This window comes from Saccopteryx bilineata, chromosome 7 (genome assembly GCF_036850765.1).
Source record: "Saccopteryx bilineata isolate mSacBil1 chromosome 7, mSacBil1_pri_phased_curated, whole genome shotgun sequence".
NCBI lineage: Eukaryota > Metazoa > Chordata > Mammalia > Chiroptera > Emballonuridae > Saccopteryx > Saccopteryx bilineata.
In genome coordinates this window covers 32,580,939-32,596,722 of record NC_089496.1, presented here as the reverse complement: position 1 = coordinate 32,596,722, position 15,784 = coordinate 32,580,939, and the positions used below count along the sequence as shown (strand labels likewise).

Below are 15,784 nucleotides of genomic sequence, written 5' to 3'. Positions count from 1 at the left end.
AGGAAAATGCACCCTTCTGAAATTACATTTATATGTGTATATCAATTACTCAGCAGTCTGGGGGAATATCAAATAATTACTATCAGAGACATGACTTGGTAAACATTATTTTTAACATTTAAAGCTGTTTTGACTGTATAACATTTCACTTGAGTTTAAATTATTTAAAGAAAGAAGTTTGAACAAACTATCTCAATAAAAGTATCGAGATGGAGATCAAATTACAGGTCAGCAAAATGCAAAAACCCATTTTCTTGACATACAGCGTTAAAAGGAAAGGTACAGTCTAAGGAGAATCAGTATTTTACTTTCCTTTTATATTGAGGGAATAAATAAATTTCTTTTTTAATATCTTTTTTTCTTAATGTATATTGAGTATTATTTTGAAGGACTTATTTTTATATTTCAGATCTGGTTTTCTTCTGGAGCGTTTATCCGTGCTGACCTTGGTGAATGGGGCATGAGTTTAACAATCAGGGCCCCTGGTTTAGATTTCAGAAACACTTTGGGACTTTGTGGCACCTTTGATGAAAACCCAGAAAATGATTTCCATGACAAAAATGGGATAAAAATTGACCAAACTTTTAATAATTGTGCTGCTTTTATTAATGAATGGAGGTAAGAAAGTAAATTATGTTCACTTGTTATTGTATAAATTAATTTTGGACTTAAAATGAGTGTTGACTCAATACTCTGCTTTTTTTGGTAACACCTTACTGGGGAAAAAACATGTTTGTCCAAATTACTGTTCTTTTCTGTTTTTCACCTGGAAGGATTTTGCCAGGAAAAAGCCTGTTTGACACAATGCCAATTTCTGTGCCCTCGTCTGGGAAGCTGTTCTTTTGTGGCTGCTCCTTGGACACCACTTCCTTGCATCCCCCTTCCAATCATCTAGTCAGTGTTTCCCAGTCAGACGTCGCTTCAGATTGCAAAGACCTCACTCATGTTAAATTCTCTTCCTTGATACCAGAACTAGATGTCACCTCTAAATATATTAATTCAGAAGCTCTTGTCAGAGGGATCAACAAGCATACATCTCAAGAAGAAAATGATTCGAATATCTTTTCTCAAGAAAGAAAGCATGTGAACCTAACCAAACTGGATTCCAATCTACAAAAATATCCTGGGAATGAGAATCAAGACGCACCAAAAACTCTGGACAATGGGACACACCCATGGGACCAGGTTAACCACAGCCAAGAAACAGAGTGGAATCAACAAAACAGATGGAAAAGGCAAAACTTTTCTGAGTTTCTTTCTTTGTTCGCTTTCCAAAGTCTCAGCCACAGTGACCTAGAAGAGTTTACTTATTTTTTCCCTGAGGATCATACTGAGGATGTCCAACAAGAGTCTGTCCCCATGTGGCCCACACCCTCTGGCCTCACGGAATACAGCACCTCCGCACTGTGTCAGCAGACTCTAGCCAACTCCAGCATAGGAAGGCGCTGTCTCGCCTTTCTTGGCAAGAGACTAGACAGCGTTATAAATATGTGCATTAAAGATATTCTCCTAAAAGATGATCTTAGCTGGGCAGAAGCAGGTGTGGCCCTTTTAGAAAATGAATGTGAAAGGAGGATTTTGGAAGAGAGGAACTACGGCACAGAAGAATATGGCGAATCGATTGAAGACATTCTCTTGGTATTGAAATGCCCCAATCTGTGCAGTGGCAATGGTCAGTGTATGCACTGGGGGTGCGCATGCTCCCTGGGTTTCAGTTCCTATGACTGCAGTGAGTCACGTGGTAAGTGATACTCTCCAGCTGCGAGATGGTGCATATTGATTATGAAAATATTTTTATTCTTTTTTACCTTCCGTGTTTTAGCAAGGTTGTTCAGATAATGTAGGAGAAAAAACAAATTATACTGATTAATACATAATGGTTTCCCAAAAGTGGTGCATCTTATTCAGAGTGAAAGCTGAAGCACTTACAATAGCCACGAGAGCCTGTAGGCACAACATGATCTTGCACACAAATCTGTCCAAACTCATCGCCTACTGTTCTCACCCTCCCTCTTTTCATTCCGCCCACTTTGTTCTCTGTGCTCTTCCTTGAAAAAGTCAGGTTCCTTTGACCTCAAGGATTGATTGGCACACAGTCGGTCCCTTTCCTGGCAGCGAATAAGTTTTTCTAGAGCTCCAATTTAGTATTTTTTAAGCCCTGTGTTTATAATATTGTGCTACTATTAATTTGCCTATGTTTTTTCTCTCATCCATCTACATGGAACTATTTTCTCCCAACATATTAGAAAAAGAAGTTTTTAAATCAATTTGATTTATTAACTAGTAACCCTATAACTCCTGAGTTTCTTTCTACCATCACCATCCTGCCCTTTTCCAACTGCAGACTTCTGTCTCAGTAAATGCAAACTTTAGTCCTCTATTTGCTCACATCAAAATTTTTGTGGTTATTTTGATTTCTCTGTTTCTCTCTTGCCTCATGTCTAACCCATTTGCAAATACATGAGTTAATCTATGTTAATCCATTAATAAATTGACTAGCATATCCACTTTTAGCTTCAAAAATTTTTTATGTCTTTCCCTGCTACAAATTTAGTCCGAGCTGCCATGATCCCTTACCTGGATTATTAATTGATTCTCTCAACATTTATTCTCCATTGAGCTGTTAAAATGGTACCTTTGAAATGTCAGTCAGATCATATTACTCTTCTGCTTAATTAATCCCCTCTAATGGCTGTCCATCTCTTGAGTAAAATTCACAATCCCTATCTAGAAGACCCTACATAATCTGAGATCCTTCTCTCACTGAATTTACCATAAATAAGCTCTCTATAGCTCATTCCTGTCCGGGGTTTTCAGGTGGCTGTTTGCTGTTCCTCAAAGAGGCCAAGTCTCTACTTCTACCTCAGGACCTTGGTACTTACAGATCCCTCTAACTGAAGCATTCTTCTACTACACATCTTTATGATTGACTTCCCTTTCTTCTCTGTTCAAATATTCTATTACAAGAGAATATTGTCATGGTTATTTTAAATGAAGTACTTTTTCAGACACAACACTATGGTCTTTATCTCTCTTAATATACCTTCTCTCCAAAGACATGAATGTAATAAACTTAAATTTTAATAGGCTTATGTAATATACTTTATTTCTATTTTTCAATTGTTTATTTCTTGTCTTCCCATATTAGAATGTAAGTTACAAAAAGGCAAGGACTTTGTTTTGTTTATTACTGTATCCCCAATAGCTAGAATAATACCAGAAAAATAAAAGTTGCTGAGTATTCATTTGTTGAGTATATAAAAGAATAAACTAACATTTTTATAAATATTTGTAGGGTTTTGAGTAGACATAACATGATTTTGTATCCTATTGCTAGTAAAATTATATTTGCTTATTTTTCCAGTACTCAGACAAAAGATGAAATTACTTTTATATATTGCATTTATCTATTTTGACAAACAGATCTTGCTTATATAGATAATGTACTGCTCAAAAAAATTAGGGGATATTTCAAAATGAGTATGAAGCTATAAAATATCTTCTAATTTTTGTGAGCAGTATATATGATCTTACCAAGATTAGAGATATAACCATATGAAGGTAAATTAACTCTGTTAATATTGTTTTTTCTTTTATGACTGAGAAGTACACCTAAGACCATGGTAGCCTGTAGAACTGCAATAATGCCCAAATCATCAACAATACTACAATGGCAGAAGACATAAATTTTGATAACTCTTTTGAAAGCTTATATTGAGGATATAAAATTTTTAATACACTACATTGCTAACTACATTATTTTATTTAAAAAGTATTTTTCTGGCCCTGGTCAGCTGGCTCAGTGGTAGAGCGTCAGCCTGGTATGTGGAAGTCCTGGGTTTGATTCCTGGCCAGGGCACACAGGAAAAGTGCCCATCTGCTTCTCCATCCTTTCCTCTCTCTTTTCTCTCTATCTCTCTCTTCCCCTCCCACAGCCAAGACCCACTGGAGCAAAGTTGGCCTTGGCACTGAGGATGGCTCTATGGCCTCCACCTCAGGCGCTAGAATGGCTTCAGTTGTAAGGAAGCAATGGCCCCAGATGGGCAGAGCATTGCCCCCTAGTGGGCTTGCCGGGTGGATCACATGTGAGAGTCAGACACCTGTGGGAGTCTGTAACTCTGCCTCCATGCTTCTCACTTCAGCAAAATACAAAAAAAAAAAGTATTTTTTATATTATATTAGTTTATACCTATATCTATGGCATAAAACAAAATGGCAAAACTAGAACACAGACCATTGTAGTAGTAATTTCTTAATACTTGCTCTTAGTTGATAGCAACAATAATTAAGCTTATATGTTTAGGGACTGGTAGTATCTGTAATAGTATATATTTTTATTGGTTTGATGGTAGATAACACTTCTTGTAATATTAGATCACTCTAAACTTTCAATAGTTTAATTAAGGTCCTGAATAATATTTGGGGTAGACATTGAAATATTATTTTACATGTTTTTAATTTGGGCTTTAAAAATAATTCATTTTTATCTAGCATTAAGGAAAATATGTCTTATTTTGTCACCATCTTTTCCAAAGACAAGGTTCCTGAAATTATAGAGCTTGAGAATGCTGGATTCTGTAATGTTCGAAAATACAATTGTGTGATGGTAAGAGTTTTTGGTCATGGCTTCACAGAATCACCTTCATTTAAATGTGAAGTTACTAAATTGCAGGTATGTTCATTACAGAGGTGAAAAACAATTAAGTTTATGAATTATTCAGACTAATTTTATTTGGAATAATGTGATGTGTCTATTATTAACACAATACCAAAGGATATCATATCCACATGTGAACAGGAACATGATTAAGTCATTTAACCTTTAAGTTTCCTTAGTTGTTAATTCTATTTTATTATTTTATATAATTTTTATTAAAGTATTAGCTCACTATTTCAGTCCTAATTAGAAATTAAAAGAATATCAAGATTGATATGTAAGCTTCTCTATTTCTTAAAATGTAAAAATATGAAGAATGAAGATTATTTTTAATTTAAGACATCCTACATGAATTATAGGATACAGAGATGGGAACAATTTCATTTACATACAGCTCACTCTTTATATTTCCCTCACTGAGAATTTCATTCTAGAAAACTTCAAAAAAATAGTGTTTTTCTTTCTTGAGGCCACAAAAAGCAGACAAGATCAGTCAGTTTAAATATTGGTATATCAAATTGTACCCTATTTTTTATTATTATCTACATAGTCTTAATTTTTCCCTATTCAAGTAGAATTTTATTTTAAAGAAAGCCCTTTGAATTTAGGAAGTATTTACATGGGTAAGTTTCATATTTTAACACTATTTCTACCTTTTCTCCAAAATGGTGAAGCTAAATGTGATTCTCAGACTGAGAATTTACAAGAAAAAAATAACTTTTGTATGTGTTTTTGTCAAGTAGTTACACTCAAGAAGTATACGTATTTCATGATTTTATGAGTACAATTGTTCTAATTGAGTCATGAAATGTTTTAATGCCAACAAAACAGTAAGACACAAAATAGTAACATAATATATGTATAAGTTTACTTGCTTCAATATCACTCTACTATGAAGTGATTTGCCAAGAGACCATTTTATAGGCTTATATTCCCTTGGAAAGCACATTTTGTACTTACTCTTAGACATAATATTTGCTGTGATGTTTATTTTCATACAACATCCCTTTTCCAAATATTGGATAAATAGGGTACACTCTGGAATTCTCTAACACACTATACAGAGTTATAAAAAGAAACAAACATATTCACTAGCAAAAACCAAACAGATTAGCTATTTTCTTTTGCACCCTGTTCATAGTGTTTATGTATTTTATTTGTGATACAGTTAGGTTTATTTTTAAATACTTGTTTTCCATTTTGGATTTCCTCCACACCCTAGTTGATTTTAGTTATTTACTTATTTGGAAGGTATGTAAAATAGTATCATGGTTCTAAGAGTTGGTCATACGAAAGGTATTAACAGAGAAATGTCACTTTCCTCTCATCCCTAACTCCCTCTTGCCATCATCCCTTCTTTCCATCCCATTCGCATTCATCTCTTGAAGGTATTAACTCAGTATTTTCTTTTGTACTAACGTGGAGATACGTGCCTTCTCTTTTACATGAATGGTACATATTATAGATGTTTATAGATGCTCTCTTCTACCTTTGCAGTAGAATTTTAAATAAATTTGTAGCTAAAGATCAAACTACCCAATTATTTCTTTCACTCCATCCTGAAAAAGTAGCCAAAACTCTACAGAATCTCATTTTAAATTATTTACTTATAGGATTCAATTCAAGCTGTTATCTTAGAAATGAATGGGCCATCATTATCTGACTCTTGACTAATTTTACAGACTATACCTCCTTGCATGTGCTGTACTAACATATGCCAATTCATGCATCCTCATCTTTTCACGTGACACTCCCTCCAGCGGTACTGAATCACACTCTCCATTTCTGCTCCCAGTGTCCAAATGACAATCACCTTCTCTACTTCCAGTAAGAAAAGTACCATTTCCTTTTGAAGGCTTCCTTGACTGTGCTAGTTACATTTAATATCTTCTTTCTCCCTCATTATACCTTTTTTTTGGAATATTAGGTATAGCAATAACAAAAATATGTTTTATGTGTCTATTTCCTCTTTCCTCTGTTATCTTTTTTCATAAGACTATCCCCAGCACATACAGATACTCAAAAAATATTGATGAATAGAAAAAAAAATAAAACCTGTTTATTCCTAATTTTGGGTAAGCTTCTCCAAACAGGGGAGTGGAAATAATATTTGTATTCCCAGTCATGACTGGAGTCTTGTTTCAACCCACAAAAGTGAGAGATCCTGTGTCCATGTAAGTGTTGAGATCAGTGGTGGGATTCAGATGGTTTGCACTGGTTCAGCAGAACCGGTACCTAATTTTTTGTTGAGTTCGGCAAACCAGTTGTTAAAACGGCACTTGTAATCAGTATTCTCTATAACAGGGGTCCCCAAACTTTTTACACAGGGGGCTAGTTCACTGTCCCTCAGACTGTTGGAGGGCCGGACTATAAAAAAAACTATGAACAAATTCCTATGCACACTGCACATATCTTATTTTAAAGTAAAAAAAAACAAAATGGGAACAAATACAATATTTAAAATAAAGAACAAGTAAATTTAAATAAACATATTGACCAGTATTTCAATGGAAACTATGCTCCTCTCACTGACCACCAATGAAAGAGGTGCCCCTTCCAGAAGTGCGGCGGGGGCCGGATAAATGGCCTCAGGGGGCCGCATGTGACCCGTGGGCCGTAGTTTGGGGACCCCTGCTCTATAAGGTGGGCTCCAGGGCTGCTGCCCAATATGGAAATCACAAATTTACATTCCTTACTCTTTTTTAAATGATCATCTGCACAACAGCATATTCTAAGCTCATAGTAATGTTTATTCCATCCACAGGTAAAAAAGAAAAATTGATGGAACTATGCTTGTAGTATTTATTTATTCATTTCATAAAACTCATTATACCTTTGATAAAATGCTACATTTTAATTCCCTTGCATTTGTTACTTCAGTAAACATACATATATGTAAAGAGAAAAACTGCCAAACAACCAGGGGATGACAAGCGGTCATTGGAAATACATTAAATAACAGTTTTATTGTTCTCTGCCAGGTATTATTCAATATTTTTTCACCAATATTTTAAAACTCTTTTTTATGATCTAATTTTGTGTACCTCTTTTATTGTTTTTAAGTATTAAATGCATGAAATAATAAACTATCTTTTGGTATATCGTTTTTTTAATACTTAAAATGGTCACGAGGGCAGAAAACCCATTGTTAAATTATTTGAATTCCATCACAGGTCGATATCATGACTACCCCAATGCATTGCTGTCAATGCCCCTCTGCTAGAGGGGAACCACTGATATATCTGCTAGGCCGGACTATATAGCCCCCTTAGTTATAGAGATTGGTACTGAGGCCCACTCTCAATCACCAAATCCTCAGCAAGATAGTTCCTACTAGCCACAGCTTAGCGAGTTCTTACCTTCCTTTTCTTTTCCTACTGACCCACAATGTTGAAGTAGCCACAAGCTCAATGACTATTTCTGAGTGATTAAAAGCATTCTACAGTCATAAATTAAAAAAAAAGTCCAAATCTAAATTTTGGTGATAAAATATATCCTTTTAATTGTCTATGTAGTTACCAGTACCTAGAAAATTATTCTGGCTTTTCTTCTTTAAACACCAATGCATTTTTAATACTGAAATCAATACTTGTTTAAGTTAAGCATGATATAATATGAGTTATTAAATAGAGTGAATTGGCTAGAAGTTATTTAGTTTTCAACTTACATAAATTCATTTGTACTAATGAGCAAAAATGATGTCTGTTATGATGACAGTGTGTTTCTCAGAATCAAGAATAGGCATGTAGTTGAATTCTCAGGGAAAAACTTGAACTTGGGACTTGAACACTGTGAAGATTAAGTACGTGTGCATTGGTACGTGTGTCACATATCTAAGTTCTGCTTTTCCCTGTTTGCGGGCTTCATTTTTCCCTTTTACTTGATACCGATTTTCTCCATGTAATGAAAAACATGGCCACTAACAGCTCCATAGCTCTGGACCTTGCCACGCAAGCCACCAGAGGTGGGCTGACTCAATACCCTTCAGTACGAATTTAAAACATCCCAAGTAATCTGAGCATTAGGTCAGCTTAGTTCACCTCTGGGGCAGTCATGTGGAGTCAGGGAGGGGCTCATCTAAGAGCATGAGAGGTCCGGGTGGGGGGATATGTCAGTGGAAGATAGAATGGACAGCTTCAAGTAGAAGTAGAAAGTAGGAGCTCTTTAAGGAAAAATGCAGTTTGCGGACAGAAAATCATTATGTGCCAACTGCATAGTCAAGGGTGTTTCCTTCTGCTCTGAGTCATTACATAGCTATCCATTATAGAGTCAATATGAGTAATTACTTTGACTTGAACTTCAAGAAATGTATGAGTGATTAGAAGCCGTTTACATCAAAATAAGATGTATACATTTTTCATTATTCTGAAAGTATCTCTTTTGTTTATTCATTATATATTCCATTATACCAGGCATGTATTTTAAAATTTGTGCTTTGATTATATGTAATTCACAAGCAAAATATTTCCAAAGAGGTTAACTGCTATTTCATTATGCCTTTAGTATAATGGCAGTAAGTGGATCCTTGAAGAAGCCGTCTATACACATTCTGTTTTCAAAAATAGCAGAATTGTTGACTGTCAGCTGCCTGCTGGTGTTCAGCAATCTGCTACCATGTATCCAATGGGTGAGAAAACAATTGTGAAGTGGCAATTAAAGGTAAAAAATATACATATTCTCATATTTATAAATAAAGTAAATTGATATTAAAATTTCATAATTTATGAAGCTACATTTAATATGTTACCTTATTAGAGTACTGCATTTTACAGGTATCTAATGATGGTTATAGGTTCAGTAATCCCAAAATAATGACTGTATATGATGGGGCTTGTCATGTGTGTGGTCGCTATGAAAAGGACTCATGTACCATAAAGGTATGTATCTTTTCACTTATTTTCATCATAGGTATTTTCATTTCCCATGCTGTTGGTTTATTAATGTAGTTTTTTAAATCTTCATATTAGAAATATTGATACTAATATAGAAAATCCTCTCTCAGTTTTACACAAGAGTAAATAAAATTGCTACTCTGCCCATAACTCTTGTTTTAATGGCAAGGAAAGGGTTTCTATCTTTAACATTTAAAGTGGCCTGTTGTTCATTCTGAAAAAATCAAAAGAGGAGGTTCAGACTGGATTTTCACTCCTACATATGTTGTTTTTAAGGTAATAATGACAATTTTCTAATAAGCTATTTCTTTGTGGTTACCTAATGCTCTTTGTGGCAAGTTACAATATTTGTGTAGAGATTGTAAAACATGTAAGACTGGCACTTATACAGGGAATTTTTTCTGTACCAACTAAGTCCATTGAAGCATGCAAATACCTACCACTTGAGGGCGACAAAAAACAGCATAGACTGACCTGAATATTCACAGCCACACCCTCTTCTCTATAGCCAATTTACTGGGTTTCTCTCAATTGTCAGTTGCTGATTTAATAGATGCTGTGGATCTAATATCATTCATTTGAGTCTTCAAAAATGAGAAGCAGATTAATATCAACATATATGAAAATTAAAATTTTTTAAATTTTTTTCTTTGTATTTGCAATCAGATCATATCAATATGAAGTTTCTGTTTTTGATAAGTTGTTTCATTTTTATTTTCTTTCAAATATTCCATTTTCACATGTCCTACAATAAGTACTTTTGAAATGTTGTTATTTGTGGCTGTTTTATCGTCTTGGCCTATTTTGTTCTTACTTTTGAGCAATGCTCTGAGTGACGTTCAAGGAGATTTTCTAAAGTGAGCTCTAAATTCATATATGCTGAACAAATTCTGCTCTTCGGCCAAGGTTAAAAATGACTGTTACATTTAATACTATTTCTGTGCATGTCAGCATTTCTTTCCCGTGTTTTGCATAATATTCATTTTGGTGTATAGATTACTATGATATGGGTCTGGTCTAGTTTTGCTGTGTTCACAGGACATAGTAGTAGGCTCTCAGCAGAGAGAATATCTATAAACTTATGTGAGTCTGTAAGATGTGCTGGGACGAGAGGGAAGATCTGATTCATTTTTATTATAACAAATAAAGCAATTCCAGCATAAGTTGTTTTTTGTTTTTTAAGATTTTACTTATTCACTTTTTAAAGAGGAGAGAGAGAGAGAGAGAGAGAGAGAGAGAGAGAGAGAGAGAGAGAAAGAAAGGGGGAGGAGTAGGAATCATCAACTCCCATATGTGCCTTGACCAGGCAAGCCCAGGGTTTCGAACCAGCGACCTCAGCATTCCAGGTTGATGCTTTACTCACTGTACCACCACAGGTCAGGCACTTCCAGCATGAGTTTAACAGTAAAAGATAAAGAGATTTCCTTCCATGTCATTTATAAGCTATCAGTTATAATTTTGCACAGAGATACAACTGTATTTTCTTATTTCCTTCATATTGATCTATTCCATAAGCAGTAACACATAAAAGAGATTGTTTTTTAGCTTGCATTTATGACTAGGAGGTATGAAAAAAATATTCCCCGATCATAGAAATTTTATAATATGACTTGATTGGAATCAATATATAAGGTCTACTAGAAAGTTCTGTCCGTTTCTATCACAAGATTCGACATGTAAGCACATGTTTATTTGGCGCATGTGTGCCTCTCTATTTTTATCACTTAATGTATACATACTGAGGTAGCAAATTAACTAAAACAAAGTTGATTCACGTTAGTCTTATGTGTGAAGCCATAGTGTACCCATGGCTACTGATAAAGTTCATTTACGCCACTGTAATTTTTACGAATTTCAACAAGGAAGAAATGCTACAGAAGCATGTCTGTCGCTTCCACCATATTCCCCGGACTTAGCACCCTCCGACTATCACTTGTATTTGTCCTTATAAAATTTTTTGAAGGGCTAAAAATTAAAAAATGAAGAAGATATCAAACAAGCACTGGTTCAATTTTTCACATCAAAAGATAAAACGTTTTTCAAAAATGGGATGTACAAATTGCCCTCACGCTGGCAAGAAATCAATAATAATAATGGCAATTACATTATTTAATAAAGTTTTTGATGGTAAGAAAAATTTGTATTTTGTTTTATTCCAAAAACGGACAGAACTTTCCGGTAGACCTTATATATTCTACTATTCTTCTTTGTATTTTTTCCCCTAAATATTGACTATAGCTGCATCTTGATCGGTGTTTTCCTTTTTTTAATTTTTTAAAATTTTCCATTAGGAAAATGTTTGCATTATTGATGGACTCTGCTACATTGATGGGGATAAAAATCCTACGAGACCTTGTTTGATTTGTAGACCTAAAACTTCAAAATTTACTTGGTCATTTTTAGAAAGTAAGTTATTCTTTATGAATTCAAATATTTCCTATTTTCAGTTTAGTGACATGACATTTTTCCATTTCCATTCCAATGGTCATACATTCATCACCTGTTAAATAAGATTATCGGGACTTTCTAAAATGCCTTCCAGTTCCACCATCTTATGTCTCTCTGTGTATAATATTTGGGCACAAATAATTACTGGGTTCATTATTGCACACATAGAAAATATCCTAAATGATAGACATGCACTATATAATTTCTTCCTTCCTTGAATATAGCTATGTGATTCCATATGGGTGTTCCTCACATCCTTTTGCCTTAGTCAAGAGACCAGGCATCATAAGATACAAGATGTAATTACTCCGTGGCCCCATGTAATTTTATCTAAGGGAGTCCTAAAACCTTATATTTATACAGTGCTTTGTAATATCACTGTGCATGTTATTGCATGTGAAAATTTCATTACTGTTAGACCATACATCAGATGATTCACTGTTCAGATGAAAAACTGATGAGATATTATGGGAAGACAATGGAAATTTGGAGAATAATTTAGTGCAAGAGATAAGAGAAAACACAATATAACTTCTAAATTGGTGTTTTTTTTTCTAATGGCTTTGGAATGACTGATTCATCAAAGACAGTGTTCAAAGATGTAACGGGTCTGGAAATATCACCTGTTCAAATCCTTTGTATTGAGGATAAGGAAATTAAAATCAGTAAATTGTACAAGGATATATATTCATGGGCAATATGGGAACCAGAACTACAGTCTGTTGGCTCGGTGCTTTGTTAATGCAAGCAAAGTGTCTGTGCCCAGTGCAATGAAGTGAGGTTATTCTATCTACTAAGCATGTAGGCAAGAAAGGGGAACATTTTAATATAAGACAATATAAATGTTTTAAATCCTTTTGTGAGAATAAAGAGAACACTTCCTGTCCCCTAAAATAAGTACCATTCCAGCGTGTGAGCTCAGCCATTAGAAGGACTTCTGAGAAGCACGTGATTGGTAATGCCTACAAGGCTCGCCTTTGCTCTAATTGAGGAGGCATATACAACAAGGAAAAATTCAGCGGGACCCAAATAAATAATCCTCTCATGGACAGGAAGCGAGAAATAGAGAAAGGAGGTGTAAAGAGGGAAAGTAAAGCTGAAAAGGACAGAGGGAAAACAAGAGCGAGTAAAAGAGCAAGCAGTGAGATTGTCAACACTAAGTAATTTCAGACAGAAGACAAGGTACAACCCAATGAAACTGCATTTTATGCTATATTCAAAGTCGGTTCGAACTCTCATAGCAAAGCTTGAAGTTTGCACCTCTCTATATTTTCTAAAAACAAAGTTCTTTTTCTGCACCGGTACAAAAGTAAATGCTTTCTCTGTTACAGACAACCAACCCCCAGTGATTCAAATAGAGCAAGACAAATTACAGACATTTTATGGGGAAACGTTTGTGTACCAGCTCACAGCCTTCGATCCAGAAGGCTCTGACATTCATTTTGCCTTGTACTCTGGACCCGAAGGAGCCAATGTTTCCTCTGCAGGACTTGTTATGTGGAAAGCAGAGTCACAAACTCCCCGGCCATTCACTCTATACCTTAGCGATGACTGCAATGCTGAAACTGAAGTCACAATTGAGGTATTATTTATAATTGCAAAAATGTGACTGAATTAATTAACAATATCGATAACTTCATATTCCTAATTCATGAAGAGCAATTAAATTATTAAACATGTCATGCAAAATTAAACTGCCACGATTTAGACTTATTTTTATAAGAATTTACAATCTTACAGAGAGTTTCAAGTCTAGAGCACAGATTTAAATTACAAACTCCTAAACCATTTTTTTCTGCACTTAACTACGACTAAGATAGGGAACCCATTCATGTTCATATCTGTGAAAGACCTGTGATTAATCTAAGATTGATACCTGTCAACAAAAGGTCACTGTTATCAATCTAATGCCAATAGGAGTCCCCCATCTGCAGCACGGTAAAGGGAAAAACTTTATTCAGGTAAACAGTTTTCAAACCAGGAAGACACAGTCTCCAAAAGAAATTGAAAGTGCTCTCTGCCAAGACAACGTGGGAGGCCCACTTTTACAAAGGAGGTTCCCACCCTTGTCCCTGATTGGTTCATTTCTATGCAAATGAGAAATTGAAATTTTCCCAGTCTGATTGCTCCAAATAAAACTGTCCTGATTGGTCAGAATCATGTGTTCTTATTGATCATTATGGAGCTGCTCTGATTGGTCAGTAAAGATGCAAATGAGGGTATCGGGTATGTCTGATTGAGCAGGGCAGGTCTCATCCCATTGGTTGAAAGATGGTTCTAGTTACTTCCTTATAAAGGGTGAGCCCAAATGTCAGGGTCATAGTGCAGGATGCTGGCAACTCAGGTCTATGATTTTTTTCCCTGAAAGGCAGTGTGTGCAAGAGGCTTCTTCCTGCAATGCCATCTAGGTTCTGATTATGGTTGGAGTCCAATTAACCTCAAGGAGCCCTTCTTGGCAGGTTATCCCTTCATGGTGTCAACATATTTCTTTCCTTCAGGAGAAGGAATTTTAGATGTTGAACTATAAATATAATTTGAAATAATAATTGTGAGATAATTATAATTATAAATAATTATATTTTCTCATTTAAATTTATTATTATTTTGATTATATCAGTCATAATCTCCCAAAACTGTTTTTTGTGCTCTAAATTCACTTGAAACTTGGTACACTTTTCACACAGAAGTAGTGTTATGAAGGGAAATTTGTACTATGTCCTGTTAACCATAATAATTCAAGTGTTTGTTTACCCTCTCTAAACTGATGACAAACTGCTTTCCACCTCAATTTTTTTTCTAGTTTTTATTCTTGCATTACAGAAATTGATCATCACATAACATTTAAAAACTTTTCTAGCATCCACATTTTTCTAGTTTTTATTCTTACAGTACAGAAATTGATCATCACGTAACATTTAAAGACATTTCTAGCATTTGTATTTTGGCCGTACTCTTGAGAATGGGCATAATTTGCCTTATTACACTATTTTTAATTCTGTATATTAAATCTACACATATTTGAAATAAATGCATGATCTGGTTCTATTTGTACACAAACATACATGCCTATTGTGACATCTGGGACATAAACCAAAGATAACTTTATCGAAAATAAAGCATCTTTTTTTGTTTCTTTTTCAGTTGACTGTGAAATCTTGTGATTGTTTGAATGGCGGATCATGTGTGTCTGATATTAAATTTCCTCCAGGAAGTGGTGCATACCTGTGTGTGTGCTTGCCTGACTTCCAGGGCAGTCTTTGTGAAGTGGGTATCACTGAGTGCCGATCAAACCCCTGTGGGCGTGGCAGATGTATTAACGGTTTTCACAGTTATTCCTGTGATTGTCCACCTGAGCTCAAAGGTAAGTTTGGGTTCCTCAGGAACAAATAAGAAAGAAAAGCTCCTTGGAACCTTCATCTACACATTACTCAAGCATATGTATGGTCCTAAAGATTTTAATACACATTTAAAAATTCTAGTAAAAGTGATCACAAATACATTTGTTATCCATATTTCCTTTTTATTGTAAATTGCTTATATATATACTCTTACAATTTTGCACATTTTAATAATTTCAGTGGAAATATTCTGTTTTTACATTTTGTTTTTCAGGTTTCTTTTTTGGTTCCTTTTTATTGAATCTGTTATGTGACCCTGGCTAACAAAGTTATACAGGTTTCAGGTGCACAGTTTTACATGTTTTGCAGGTTTTTAAACATTCCTACTGTATTTGATAGGTAGAAATATATTTTATTTTATTTTTATTTTTTTGTGAGAGGAGGGGAGG

At 34.8% G+C, this 15,784-nt stretch overlaps 1 protein-coding gene across 1 annotated transcript in view; it reads left to right on the top strand.

Annotated features, from left to right (window-relative positions):
• Positions 1–15,784, top strand: part of VWDE (von Willebrand factor D and EGF domains) — a 70,362-nt gene that overhangs the window by 26,492 nt on the left and 28,086 nt on the right. The window contains exons 11-18 of the mRNA XM_066240367.1: positions 410–618; positions 774–1,741; positions 4,536–4,672; positions 9,161–9,316; positions 9,430–9,534; positions 11,841–11,955; positions 13,329–13,579; positions 15,139–15,358. Coding sequence (XP_066096464.1) covers positions 410–618; positions 774–1,741; positions 4,536–4,672; positions 9,161–9,316; positions 9,430–9,534; positions 11,841–11,955; positions 13,329–13,579; positions 15,139–15,358 — 2,161 coding nt within the window. The remainder of the gene's footprint in view (positions 1–409; positions 619–773; positions 1,742–4,535; positions 4,673–9,160; positions 9,317–9,429; positions 9,535–11,840; positions 11,956–13,328; positions 13,580–15,138; positions 15,359–15,784) is intronic.